The following is a 14,037-nucleotide window of genomic DNA, read 5'->3' as shown; positions in this document are numbered from 1 at the left end:
TGTCTGAGTGCAGGTTTTCACAAATTAGGATATATCTGCACTTTACCAACAATGAAGACTTTGATGAGAATACGCCTCCAGAAGCCATACCAGGCCATTGTAGCAAAATTTCAGCGCGTTTACATTCCAGACCATGATGTCACCATCAATGAAAGTCTCATGGCTTATAAGGGCAGACTGTCATGGATACAGTACATTGCGTCAAAAAGAGCAAGATTTGGATAAAGCTTTGTGAATATAAAACAAGATACATTTGGAATTCGGATATGTATACAGGGTAAGGAACAATGTTTAATCCAAAATACAATCAGTACGGCATTGCTATATCATCAATGCTGAGTTTGATAGATGCTTTGCTGGATCAAGGTTACTGTGTAACCATAACAATTTTTATACATTTGATATCTTGCTGCAAAGAAAGACTGACACACATGGAACAGTGCGTCCCAACTGTCTTGGAAAGCCTGAAGACTTTGGCAGAGCCAAATTACAGCAAGGTGGGTTAGTAGCTTGGCAAATGGGTAAAGTGCTTGCGCTGAAATGGAAAGACAAGAAAGATGTTTGTCTTCTGAACATAATGCAGCTTTGGTCAATGTACAGGCAAAAGGCAAGAAGCAGGTTACAAAGCCTTGTGCTGTGGCTGACTGCAATAGCACAATGGGCGGCATAAATCGTGTGGATCAAGAATTATCTTTCTATCCCATTATGCAGATCTGGAAAGAAAATCTGAAAAGAAACACGCTATCACTGACCCAATGTTGGATTGGTATTTCATAGCGCTTTAAGATTTACCACACAAAGGACTTATTTTGAGATTATATACTGTTCTGGCATTATTAGTAGTAGTACTATCACCGTTATTATTTATTATTATGTTATTATTATATATTTCATATTATTTTCATTCATCATTACTATTATTACTTGGATCATTATTATACTTTTGTTATTTAATAAAAATGTAATTTTTCATGCCCAAAAAAAAAATTAAAAATGCAAGGCCTTTTACATGTTTTTTGGAATAAAATGCAATGCTAAGGAGGTTAAGAAAATACTTGGTTACAGAGTGCTCCAGAGTACTCCTGGTACATACAACACAAACACATCTTTGCCCCTACTTGACAATCATATAGTTCAACTACCTATCAAAAACCCTTTCAATTGGCAGCAGAGGCGCACACATACACGGTCACACATTTATGGGAAACAGAGCCATGAGCGAGAGACAGTAGATTTGCCTCAATCTGTTACCTCAAGGGATCACACTAGAAATTACAATAAAAACATATAGGTGAGTCTGTTGAGCACCATGGTAATGTTACAGTATGATGAAATATTTACTGGCATTTGTGTACAACTTCCTCTCTATAGGCTCCCATCTGTCTTCATGCGTTATTGCTGAAGAACGTATTTAAACGGCATGTGGGTTCAATCTTGTCATTCAAATTTTAAATGCTTACTTTAGGTCCTACCTTAATTTCTGTTTCCTTATCTTAAAAAGGATAAAATAATTCAAGCTTTGGTTATAGTCTTAGAACAACCTTAATAGATCTTTCCTAAAATTCCTCTAGTGCTTTTACCTCCTTATTAATATATTAAAAATCAAAGTTTCACACAGTATTCCAGATAAAGCCTCACAAGTTCAACAAAAAACTACTAAGGAATAACATTACTTGTAGGGCCATTCATTACCCAGAATTCCACAGTAACCACAGATGCAGAGTACCTATAATTTATATTTATCCCACCTTTGACTTTTTCATTGTTTTATAACATTGAATCACTGTGGATTTAATTAGGCTTTTTGACATTGATCACTGGGAAAATATTTTTAAATGTCAAAGATGAAAAAACCTCTAATAATTGTAACACATTCAGATGAAACTGTAAAAAACTAAATAATTGCTTACCTAAGTATTATTATGACACACCTAAATTCTTACTCGTGCAGCCAAATGGTTACAGAAGTTACATATTTGTGCTTCAAATGATTATACTATAAATGCACCGATATCTGGAAGGTTCAACTGCTGGTGAGTTTATCTTGACAAAAACTACAGCATTAACACAAATGGAACACTCCAAATAACACTGACGAGGTTAATGAAAAGAAAAAGCATGGATACAAGTAAACTTCTAAGCCACCGAATATCCCTGAGAGTACAGCTAAATCAATCTTTAAAAAATGGAAAGGAAAAAAAGCACAGCTCTACATCTGCCTAGAGCATGGTGTTCTCAAAAATGGAGCTTAGGTTTAGCGGGGGGTTTGGGCTGTGGGCCTATAATGTTTTATAGGCACTGTACCTCCCCATAGAGGTATGCCAATGCAGCTTAAAAATATATTACTCTACACCTGCAGCAGATATGCTTTAAAACAATGGCACTAAGAAACAATCACATAAGAATTAGCAGTTTGGGAAAAAAGAAATAGATGAGCACATAAAAACAAAAAAATGGTTAACAGACATGAAAAAATACCATTTATTTAAAATAATATAAGACGTTTGACAAATGAGGAGACCATTCAGTCCATCAAGCTCGTTTATTTAGCTAATAGCTAAGCTGTCCTAATATCTCATCCAGATTCTTCTTAAAGGTTGTCAAGGTTTCTGCTACAACACATGAAACTAATAATTTGAATCAAATATCTGACTAGAAAATAATGGAAGAGTCCAGTTAAACTACAGTCTCACAACACACTGATATTTAGTCCTACTCATATGTCATAAATAGCTTATCACACTCAGTATTTAGGAGATACTATAGCTACAAACGTTGGTCAGACTTTACTCCCACCAGTATGCTTCCTCACAAATTCTTTAGTTTTGAGTGGTTTCTCAGCTGTGTGCTTGCACATATTTGGATTCACTAAACCGGAAAAAGAGCACCACACGGCTGAAGAATTTCATCTATTAAGATTAGGTGCAGTATGCTAAAATTTCTTGGGAGTAGTAACTGCTTTAGAAAATTATGCAGTTTATGCAAGATACATACATTCATAATGATGTCTTGACATATTTTTGTTAGGAGTGGGCATTACACCTGTTGATCTAGTACACTGAATGAATTTCTTCTCTGAAATGGATTTCATATAAAAAACATTTTACTCGTATTCTAAAAATCTGTGGAAAACATGCAAACATTATTAAATATGTAACACAAAATGTCCAAAATCTGTATATGCAAAAGGAAATGGAAAATGTGGCTTTCTGTTGGCGTGCGTCTATATTGTGTAAATGTATGGTCTTTTATTTATAGCCTGTATTACCTAGAGGGCTCTCTTTGGTGAGTTGATGCAGACACGTAGAATTCATGTCTTGTACTGTGTTTCCATGGTGGCAGTAGTCTGTAAGCAAGCAAGTAAAAAACTACTCTAATTGGTTTGATAGAGGTGAACACCAGCTAACCTATCTATTTGGTAGCAGAGCATTAAATAGTGTCTAGATGGAAAAGAGCCAGAACCATATCACATGCATTTCAGAGCAGGTAATCCACCTGAAGCTAAACATGCTCGGGCCTGACCAGTATCTGGATAGGAGACAATCTGGTAGAATATTGTGTTGCTGCTGGAACAGGTGTTGGAAATGCCAACAGGGGGTTATCAACCTTGCCTTGCTCTTCTTTTCTTTTCCCAGTCCAAAACCTGTACCAAATCAAAGTCTCCAAATTCTCAGGAGTTCAAGGTAACAGCTTACACTGGCTTCTCAATACACTGTCCCAATCCATTCAATGCTCAAGACTGCCCAGTAACCATGTGCCAACACTGATGGATTTTCTAGAAAGACTGGGGCTCAAGTAAGTGCCCTCTATGTTCCTGTACACAGTCACTACAGCTTATCTCGCTCAGGCCAGTCCATCAATGTTATAATATTTTTACCTTTGGTAGACTTGTTTGGTGTACAGTAATCCCTCACCTATCGCGGGGGTTACGTTCCAGAGCCCCCCCGCGATAGGTGAAATCCGCGAAGTAGCGACCTATATTTATTTTATTATTTATACATATTTTAAGGCTTTATAAACCCTTCCCACACTCTTATAAACCTTTCTCACTCTCTTGTTAACCTTTCCCACACTCTTATAAACACTTCCTATGCTCTTAAACACTTTCTACATTCTTAAACACCTCAGACCAACACTGCACACTGCCTGCACGCAGCGATCAGACGTCAATGTGTCTGCACTCGCTTTGTGAAGGGGGGCAGCTGAACTCACGCTGAGCAGAAATGGACTTTGTGCTGCTTCTGCCAAAATGCCTGCTTGTCGCTCTGCTCGAGGAGTGTGTGTGTGTGTGTGGGTGTGTGAGAGCTGAACGCACCTTCGCTCAAACCCCCCCCCACCCCTCCCCGGAAGCGCAATAGGCTCCTGCCACTTCGCATTGTCAAGGGGGTGGGGAGCTGAATGAACGCTAAGGAGAAGTGGACTTTGTGCTGGCCTTGTGCTGCTTGTCGCTCTGCGTGTCAATAATTTAAAAGCCTGTACAATCAGGCTTTTAGGTGTACATCACCAATTTTCCTGTCTCACTGTCTTGTCTTGCGTGAAGTTAAAATGTTTTATAATAGTGAGATGTTACTCATATCCTTAGCCCGACATCCACATATCATATGTGTTAACAAAGTGTGTTTTATAAGTTTACATGTGTTTAAAGCATGTGGGATGGGTATTTTAAGGCTTAAACTAAAAAAATGTTTATTTATATGGTCTTTCTATATCACGGATTTTCTCCTGTTGCTGATGGGTCTGGAACATAACTTCCGCGATAGGCGGGCAATCACTTGTATTTAAAAATCCGCGAAGTCATGAATCCGTGAAAAGTGAACCGCGAAGTAGCGAGGGATTACTGTATCATCATTTTTAGAACGGTTTCAGATATTGCCAGACTCATACAGAAGAATATACATGAGGAACAAAGATAATTTTTAACAATTATTAAGAATCAAATAAACGTATCTAACATTTTATGTTCATTATTATTAACCAACATGTAAAAGCTACTGTTTCTAACAGAGTCACCAGTGTTTAGTAACTTTTGCCCCTAAAAGTAAATACAGGAATATTTACATTTACTTATTTAGCTGATGTCTTTATCCAAAGCAACTTACAACATTTATAATACACTTGGTTAAATTTCTTTTGGTTTTCCAGTTGGAGCACATGAAATTCAAGTGACTTTTTAATGGTCACACAGTGTCAGTAGCAGGATTTGACCCCACAACCTCAGGGTATGAAGTCCAAATAGACTGAATGTAGAAGTAGAACTGTGCTTAAAGTTAACAAAACTGTCGGGGTGGGGGCAGATTTCTGCATTATTTTCCTAGTTTTATCTGAATTCATATGTGACTGTACAATGTTTATAAATAAATAAGAGACATTTTTGCCTTATTTTTACTCCTAACCAAACTATACTACTGTTTTTACATTATAAAAAAAGAACGAACCAAAAAAAGCACACACCCACACAATAACTAGTAGTGTTAAGTTGTAAAATCCCAGATTTAATACTGGGGGATAAAGGGGGGGTCTTTAAAGAATTATCACTTTTGGTAGTGCCTAGTAAGAATTTAGCATGTAACAATTTAAAACTGAATAAATGGTGCCACTATTCCTTTATCAGCAAAGGAAAATGATTGAGAACCCCTGGGTTAGAGATATTATGTAGCATTTGATCACATACTGCATATTCTGCTAAGTTAAGAATTTACTTTAATAGGTTTACTTTAATACAAAACCACACTGTTTGACTAGTGTTAGCAGTAACCAAGATCTAAGATCATACTCCACTACGCAGCATTATATTAATGGGGGACTCTGACAATAAGGTACAAAATTTTGGGTGGCCTTGCCCTTCAAGTCTGGAACCACTTAAATTACCAATAAGATGCAAATAAGAAGATAGTTGACAGCAGACCAACAAATTAGCAAACATTTTTCAATTGTGTGTTTTCATCATTAAGCAGCTAATTTAATTAAATCTGCTGAGAAAAAGAAAGAAAAAAGCAGAGGGATTGTAATTCTCTTCAGTCTAGCATTTTGCTGATTTTCCACAAAGACTTAATAGATATACAGTTGTAGGAATTTATAGCACAGCAAATTTGTAACATGAACATGAGCAGAATATCTGCCTAAAAGGTGTGTTCCACTGAACATAAGATTTTGCTTTTCATTTCATTTTGTGAGGGGCTGTGCTTTCAAGTGTCACATTTCTTTGAAGGATGCCGTTTTCACTTGCAATCGTTTAAGCAACTATACACGCGTCTTTAGCACTTCATAATTTTTTTTTGCTTGCAATGTGCCTGTACAAGTAAAATTAATTAAAATCTACAGAGCACATACAGTTCAAGCTAACACATACCATACAAAATTTTCAATCAAAATTTGTATTAATGTAGATTTATACTTATTACTTATACTGAACCTGAGATTTTCTTTGTGTTGCTCTAGTGCTAAGCTATCATGTTTCATTGCCCCCACAACCAAAAATTCAGACTCAAACATGTATGCGCAGCTGTCACTCTTTGCAAAAATATTAGTTCTTTTGATTAATGACAAGTGTCTTTAATATCAACAACATGTTGGTATCCATAAAATGATATCCTAAAAATAACAATTTTAAATAAAATTAAAAACTCTTCAGAGATAATGGCACCACAGATGAGACTCCAGCGCACTACAAGACACCTTCACGCTAACACCTGCTTTCACTCATACAACACGAATTTAAAGCTGCAAATCAAAATAACATGCACATATTTTAAGTTTGGTTAAAAACTGAAATAACTTGAAGAGACTTTCTTAGGCATTAGGACAACGTGCAGATTTCACCTAGTCTCTGACCAGGGCAGAATTCTAATCTAGGTCTCTGAAGCTGTGAGGATGCCCTTCACAAGAACAGGAAGGGCACTTTCAATAGTTTTAAGGATTTTTTTTTTAACCAAGTTTTCCTTATTACCTGCTGTGTTTTTCGGAACTCTTCTAAAATTTTTGCAGCCATTTCATAATCTTCCAGGAGATGATATGCAATAGCATAACCAATCCAAGATGCTCGTTGTGCAGGTCTCAGCTGAAGCAACTGGTACCTTGTTTCCTGCCAGATTTAAGAAAAATAAAAAAAACAAAAAGCTAAGAAATATGCATTTTACATAGTTGTGTTTACAGTAATTCTTAGTATGCTTAATACTGTATGATAAAATGAATTTCTCCCTGGTATTAATAAAGTTCATCTAATCTAATAATATTTAGAGTGCTCTCTTTTTTGTTTTACTTATAAACATACTACACTCCCAACTGCAAAGAATCTTTCCTTAAAAAATGGCCCCATAATACATGTTACTATAAGCAATTATCACAAGCCAGTAAGCTTGCTGAAATAAACAGTATGGCGATGGTACTACTTTTAAATGTCAAAATGACATTAACAGTTGCAGCACAAGGATGCAACTATTTTCTTGGTGTTGTGGAGGAGAAGTGAAGAGGGTGGAGATATAAATAGTGGAGTATCAAATGCTAAATTTAGTTTCAGTGGACATGAACAGCATTCATTTAATCTAAAGGGGAGCAAAAACTTAGTTTTGAGTTTATTGTGACCCAGTGAATAATAATTGCTTCCCATAACTTGCTAGACTATTGAGAACGATAAGACGACCAAAAAATATTAAAGGATGAGACAGGCTGTACAGCGGAGCTACTGGCATTCAGCACAATGTCAGCCAGTAACATTGAAAGTTCCAAAGTGAACTTTTCACAAAATTATTTATCAAGAGTAATTGTATCACCTGTATAAAATACAAATAGTACATGCATTTTTTTTGGAATACTTTAGCTATGCATTTGAAATTTTTTAAAAATGAAACAGGGTGTTGAACTATTAAGAATTCACTGAGAAAAAAGTAGTGTTAACAATGGAGCTCATTTGAAAACAAAAAAAAAAAAAAAAAAAAAAGTCATTTTAAGACAATGTAAACGCCCCTCACTGCTTATTTTTTAATACCTTATTCCTTATCCGAGTCAAGTGACTATTATACTGTACTTTCAAAAATCATCATATCTTCACGCCACACCTGTTATGAAGAACTTATTCCTCTCAATTTTACTAACATTTACATTAAGCATGTACACTGGCAGTGGATATACCACAGGAATACATTCTGTGTTTTAAATGACAATCATTGCTTTTATTAACAGTATGTTTGTTTTTGACTTTTCTCTTTTTGCAATATTCCTGTGAGAAACAGGCTTGAATGAAAACAAAAACATTTACCCTTTTTACTTCTGTTATATGGTTCCAATGTCATTATGGTAATAATCCTCTCCTTGGGCTCCAGTATAGTACTGCTTTTCTTATTTGGGTGCTCAGATTAAACTATTTAAAAATCCCTGTTGTGGATGATTAGAGATGTAGAAATTGCAAAACAAATCTTGCATACACAATATTTCCTTCCATGTGCTCTGCTATAATACAATATTTCTCCAGTTTGCTTTTTATATAATTACGATTTAACACTTACATAAATGCCAGGGTGCATCATGAAATTTCAGTATTAGATGCACTAAAGAATTTGAATTTTGAAAACTATGTGTTTAATGAATTACTGGAAGTATTATATCATGTAAACAGATTATTCATACTAATGACAGTACCATTATTAAATTATCCTTTCGATGTTAAACAATCACATCTTACTAACAGATGATTTGCATTATTCTGTATATATAACATACTAAAGATTGTGGTTTGGATATTTATACATTACAAATACAAAAATAACTGGAACCTAATTTAGCTTTAAATTAACTTTCAAATTAGCACTCCAATATGAAGAATTATGTAATAATTATTAATGTTTATATGTGGTTTGAACGAAAACAGCAGGTGATTTGCAATGTTTGTGGTAAGTCTCACTTGTTTAAAACAACATTTTTTGCATAATTACGTATCTTACTTTGACATATGAAATGTTTTAGTGGTAATAAACTGTGGTTTCAAACATTATTTTTAAAATAGTGAACTACATGGGTATCATTTGCTTTGCAAAGTGTCTTGCTTAGTTATTCATGGTTAAAACTCCGTTGCAAGTTATGTTATCAGTTCCGTATAATTTCAAACATCCTTAACACTATTTAATTTTACAAAACTCTCAAAAGTATTTTATTATTTAGCCAAGCAGATCAAGCAAAATAGGACAAAAATAGCTTATTTGAAAATAATATCAATACCAGAGTATCAAAGAGGTGCTATTTTTGAGATTAGAATGACTTACAAAATCATTCCAAAAATAAACATTTTAAATAAAATATAAACAAATAAGATCAATTTTAATCTGCTAATAAAAAAAAGACACACAGGAGTTCCTGTTTTGAATTAATCTGCCTTTGAATTATTTCTAGTATTTCATGAGAGTCCTTAACTGAGAAAACAAAGGATTATTAACAGTACGCTTACCCTGTATCCTTCAAGATCTCTCATTTGAATCTGTAGCAAAGAGAGATCCCTCAGAATCTGAAGATTGTCTTTGTCCCATTTCAGTGCATTTCTATAACATTTGATGGCTTCATCATATTTCTTGTCTGACCTCTGCAACAAACCATATACATGCCAGCCTGACAGAAAGTTAAGGAATTTGCTTCTTGACATCCATCATTATACACATTGTAACAAAAAGATCCAAAGCAATAAACTCAATGGTAACATTTACATGAAAGTACTGTACACCATCTGTGATTCCACTACCATTAAAACAAAGTACAAACACATTAAAATCTTCAACAAGTACAAACCGGCAACCAACATACTAATACAAATCCAATAAATGAGGTCTGAAAAAAAATTTGACATTTCCTGAGTTCACCCATTAATTCATATTTTTCTTTTAACTGGGCAAGTTGTGGAAAATGGTATCCAACTTAGTAGTCTTACTTGCCTATTTTTAGAAGTACTAAACGTCCTGGCATACTACATGATTTTTCCAGAGATTTTCAGTCACAGACTTCATTTACATAATCTTTGTAAATTAGGGAGTGTCATGGGGCACTCCTGTGACCACCAGTCATGTAGTCTGATGTCCCAAGCAACTCACTCCAAAACAGTCTGTGACTTTTCCCTGTCTAAATCAAACAGGTCTGATTTTGTCTTAAATGGCAGTGGTGGGCTCTGCATATGAGTGAGCTCTTCCTGAGGTACAATGCAATAAATGCAGGTGCAAGGAAACGGGATGTGCATGTCTTAGACCTCACAAATAAAAGGGAGGTTTGTAAGTTTGATGTCTCGTGTTTTACATATCATGCACTTGGAATTCATTTAGGCAGCACAGGCATAGTTATTGGGTGTCAGAAAAACAGGCAACCTCATGATACTTAGGAAATATGAAACTGTGCTGGAATATAATCAAAGAATTGTATAGTTTGTCATGCCCTTGGACCCCTAGTCAATTACCTTGGCATTATTACTTGAGGCAAAGGGATTCAGAGACAGCATCATCACGTTTGACATTCCCTTCAACTAGAATTTGTGCAATGCAACACCATTGGATACAAGTGGATCAGTTTTGTGAACTTTAATCCAATTCTGAAATGATTCAAATTCTCAGAATGTGTTCTTGTACTCATTATTTTCATTCTTTTTCCAATCTGTTTGTCCAGAAGCACTGATCAAAAGGATACAGACATGACTTTTGAGGTCATTACGAAGTCCTCGTCTTACCAATTCATAAGCTTCTTCTTTTTTCCCCAAGCAATTTAAAGTTAACCCTTTCATCGCAAGCGTCTCTGAAAATAAAATAAATACAATTTGTTTATTTAAAACATTTAGGAGACTACCTAAATTTAGAGTAGAAACTAATTCTATATAATAAATAATTTGGAAAACCTTTAAATTTAGCAAAAATAAATTGACTATTCAAACACAGAAATGTACATTAAAATAAAGAAGAAAATAAAGACTAAAAGAAAAATTTTACAGAGCTAAAATAAAGTGCAATTAATACTATTTTGATAAAGCTATGATTCTATGATGGAAGCCTTTTCTCATTGAATCACATATCATAAGAAGTGATGGAGAAAATTTCACTTTCAAGCAGGGAGAGGTGATACGGCAAAAAAAAAAATAAAATAAAATAAAAACTTGTTTTGTTTTTTAATTTAAGGAAGATATACAATTTAAATATTTAAAATAGAAATCACTTTCAACGATAAGAAACAAACAATGAAAGAAAGATAGATATCCATCGGAGCTGCACTATAATATTATATATATATATTATTCTTATTTTAAAAAAAAAACAAAAAACCTTTCAAGTTTGAAGAAGAAATGAGCTGTTAAAAATGTTACATGCTATATGTTGATTCCTTTAAGGGAGCACTACATTTCAGGTAACCAATTGCATACGTTTTTTTCTGAATCATCTGCGGTCAGCTGTCAGTTTGATAGAGCACAGTCAATAAAAACTAAATATGTTTTTTATTTTACTATAACCGTCTGATGCCCTTATCAAGATGACTTACAATAACAGACCACTATACAACTGTTTACAGCTGGAGCTGGCTAAATGACTTTGTAGCGCAAAGGATAAAATTAGCGAACAAGCCTACAAAAACTCTGCGCACAGAATTTTAATGCTAAAAGCAAGAAATCAGCAGCAGAGACATGGAATGTCACTTACAGCATGCGATGTGATTCATATCCAGCTATATATGTGGGGCAGATATCAAAAACACTTTCCACACGTATACAGGTACATCGCAATGTGGTCTGAAGTAAAGATCCATGGCCTTTGATTTACACACGTACAACTTTGACTAGACACACATTTAAATGGGGTGCAAGTACAATTCAAGGGTAATACCAAAAGTGCCAGAGAACTGGCTGAAACTTGGCTATCCAATGAAAACACCATTAACAGACATTTGGACATCACTGTTCAAAACATGCCTTGTAGTCTTCAATGAACTACTAACGGGGGTTGAAATAAAAATTTAATGGTGCTGTAAAACAAATGAGTAATCAAGAATAAAAGATGACTTTCAGAGCTAAAAGAATTCTGCAAGTAAACAGAAAATACTAAAAAAAAAAAAATGATAAGAAAAATTCCTAGCTGTTAAGCGTTTTTTTTATTTTTTCTAAAGCAGACTTTTTAGGAATTAGAGCAGAAGAGATTAACCATACATATTTAAGAACAAGCCAAAAGAATAGTCTGATCAGCAGTCAGGGGTCTCTTACATAAAAACCCACAAGAGCATTTCACCTAAACTAAAAGGTTTCTCCAAATTCATAGTCTAACGATCTGAGCCCAGCTGTAAATAAATAAGTCAATTTGAGGTTTGCCTTTTAACTTACACCACAGCCAAAATCAGAATTCCAAACTAAAAATGAAAACAAGGAATATACAGTCATCAACAAACAAAACCTATTTATTTTGTTTTAACTCAATTCTATTGCAGGATACACCTCTGTTGGTCCAAAACATACCATGACTATGTGCACACCTTTATCTTGCTTACTTTACAATATTTAAGATATAGATTTTATGGCACACATCTTTGGTTGCTCCCTTGGCTATTAACAAAAATGATAGTGTCCATAAAAACAGCAATTTATAACAAACAAAATAGCAGTAAACATGAACCAGTAATTGCAAAAAATGAGTTTCTGATAGCAGTTGGAAAAATAACAGTTAAACAGGGTTGGAATTTCATGCTTGAAAAAATGGGGGTGTATTAACAATTGGGTGGGGTTATCAACTTGGGTGTGATTTTAACATAGGGTGTATAAATATGATCATCATGGACTCTCTGCTTTATCTTAACATATGCATGTACACAATTTATTTATTGACATATTCTCTGCAGTAATAAAATCAATACTAAAAATAAAACTTCAAACTTTATTATATAGTTTTCATTTAAACAATTTAAACAGTAGCAATAAACTTTTTAGACCAGTTTTGAGAGATTTGGGTTTTCATCAGCAAACAAAGGATACACTCACTGGTTAACAATACTTGCAACATTTAAGAGTAATATTTAATGGACAAGTTACATTAATTCAAACTTCAAATGTCATACACCAGATGTCTTAGATTTTCAAATTTTCCTCAACTTTACCACTATGTTTGGGAAATGAATCTTAAACAAGTCTGATATTTCAGAATTCCTATAAAACAATCTTTGTTCTGTAAAGTTCAAACTACCTCAAATAAATACATTTTGCTATTGCTCATGCCTATGTATTAACACATAACTTGGCATTGAAATGGACTGACTGTTAAGTGCAGAAAATACTCTGGGTGGCATCCTGTTTGCTCTTGTACCAAGTTTGTGTCATATGTGCTTTAGTCACATTTTAATTAAAAAAAATTGAATGATACAGATTTACTTTTTTTTTTTTTTTTAATATTTTTATTTTATTAATTTTCATTGTAATCATTCCATACAAACAGATCAATTTATAACCCAACAAATTTGAAAACAAATCATACCCCACCCCTGAGAAGGAGAGCTTAGCTAAAGGAAAATTTCTTTAAGCTTTTTAATAAGGCAACATTAGACAAAAGAAGGGGAGAAGTAAATATCTATATAAATAAGAGATGGAGAAGGGAGTTAAATGCAATAATAGTTAATTCTCTTATTCTAAAATAATATTGATTAAATCCTGCCAAGTTTTGAAAAAATTTTGTACAGATCCTCTAACTGAAAATTTGATTTTTTCCAATTTCAAATAATATAAAACATCGGTTTCCCACTCACTTATAAGAGGAGAATTAGGATTCTTCCAATTTAACAAAATAAGTCTGCGTGCCAAGAGTGTAGTGAATGCAATCACCGTTTGCTTGTCCTTCTCCAATTCAAGTCCATCTGGAAGGACACCAAACACAGCTGTTAGTGGGTTAGGAGGGATTGTGATACTAAGGCTGTCTGAGAGGCACTTAAAAATTTTTGTCCAAAATGATGTTAGTTTGGTGCAGGCCCAGAACATGTGACCCAGTGAGGCAGGAGCTTGGTTGCAGCGCTCGCAGGTTGGATCCTGGCCTGGAAACATTTTGGACAGTT

The 14,037-nt window shown here is 34.4% G+C and overlaps 1 protein-coding gene across 1 annotated transcript in view; it reads right to left on the bottom strand.

The window, feature by feature from the left end:
* LOC114651748 (N-alpha-acetyltransferase 15, NatA auxiliary subunit) overlaps positions 1-14,037 on the bottom strand; it is a 122,616-nt gene that overhangs the window by 49,534 nt on the left and 59,045 nt on the right. The window contains exons 3-5 of the mRNA XM_028801696.2: positions 10,654-10,758; positions 9,437-9,594; positions 6,947-7,081 (exon numbers count right to left, since the gene is read on the bottom strand). Coding sequence (XP_028657529.1) covers positions 6,947-7,081; positions 9,437-9,594; positions 10,654-10,758 — 398 coding nt within the window. The remainder of the gene's footprint in view (positions 1-6,946; positions 7,082-9,436; positions 9,595-10,653; positions 10,759-14,037) is intronic.

This window comes from Erpetoichthys calabaricus, chromosome 5, assembly GCF_900747795.2.
Source record: "Erpetoichthys calabaricus chromosome 5, fErpCal1.3, whole genome shotgun sequence".
NCBI classification, from domain to species: Eukaryota; Metazoa; Chordata; class Cladistia; order Polypteriformes; family Polypteridae; genus Erpetoichthys; species Erpetoichthys calabaricus.
Note: the sequence above shows the minus strand (reverse complement) of the source record. Positions and strands in the feature narration are given on the sequence as shown.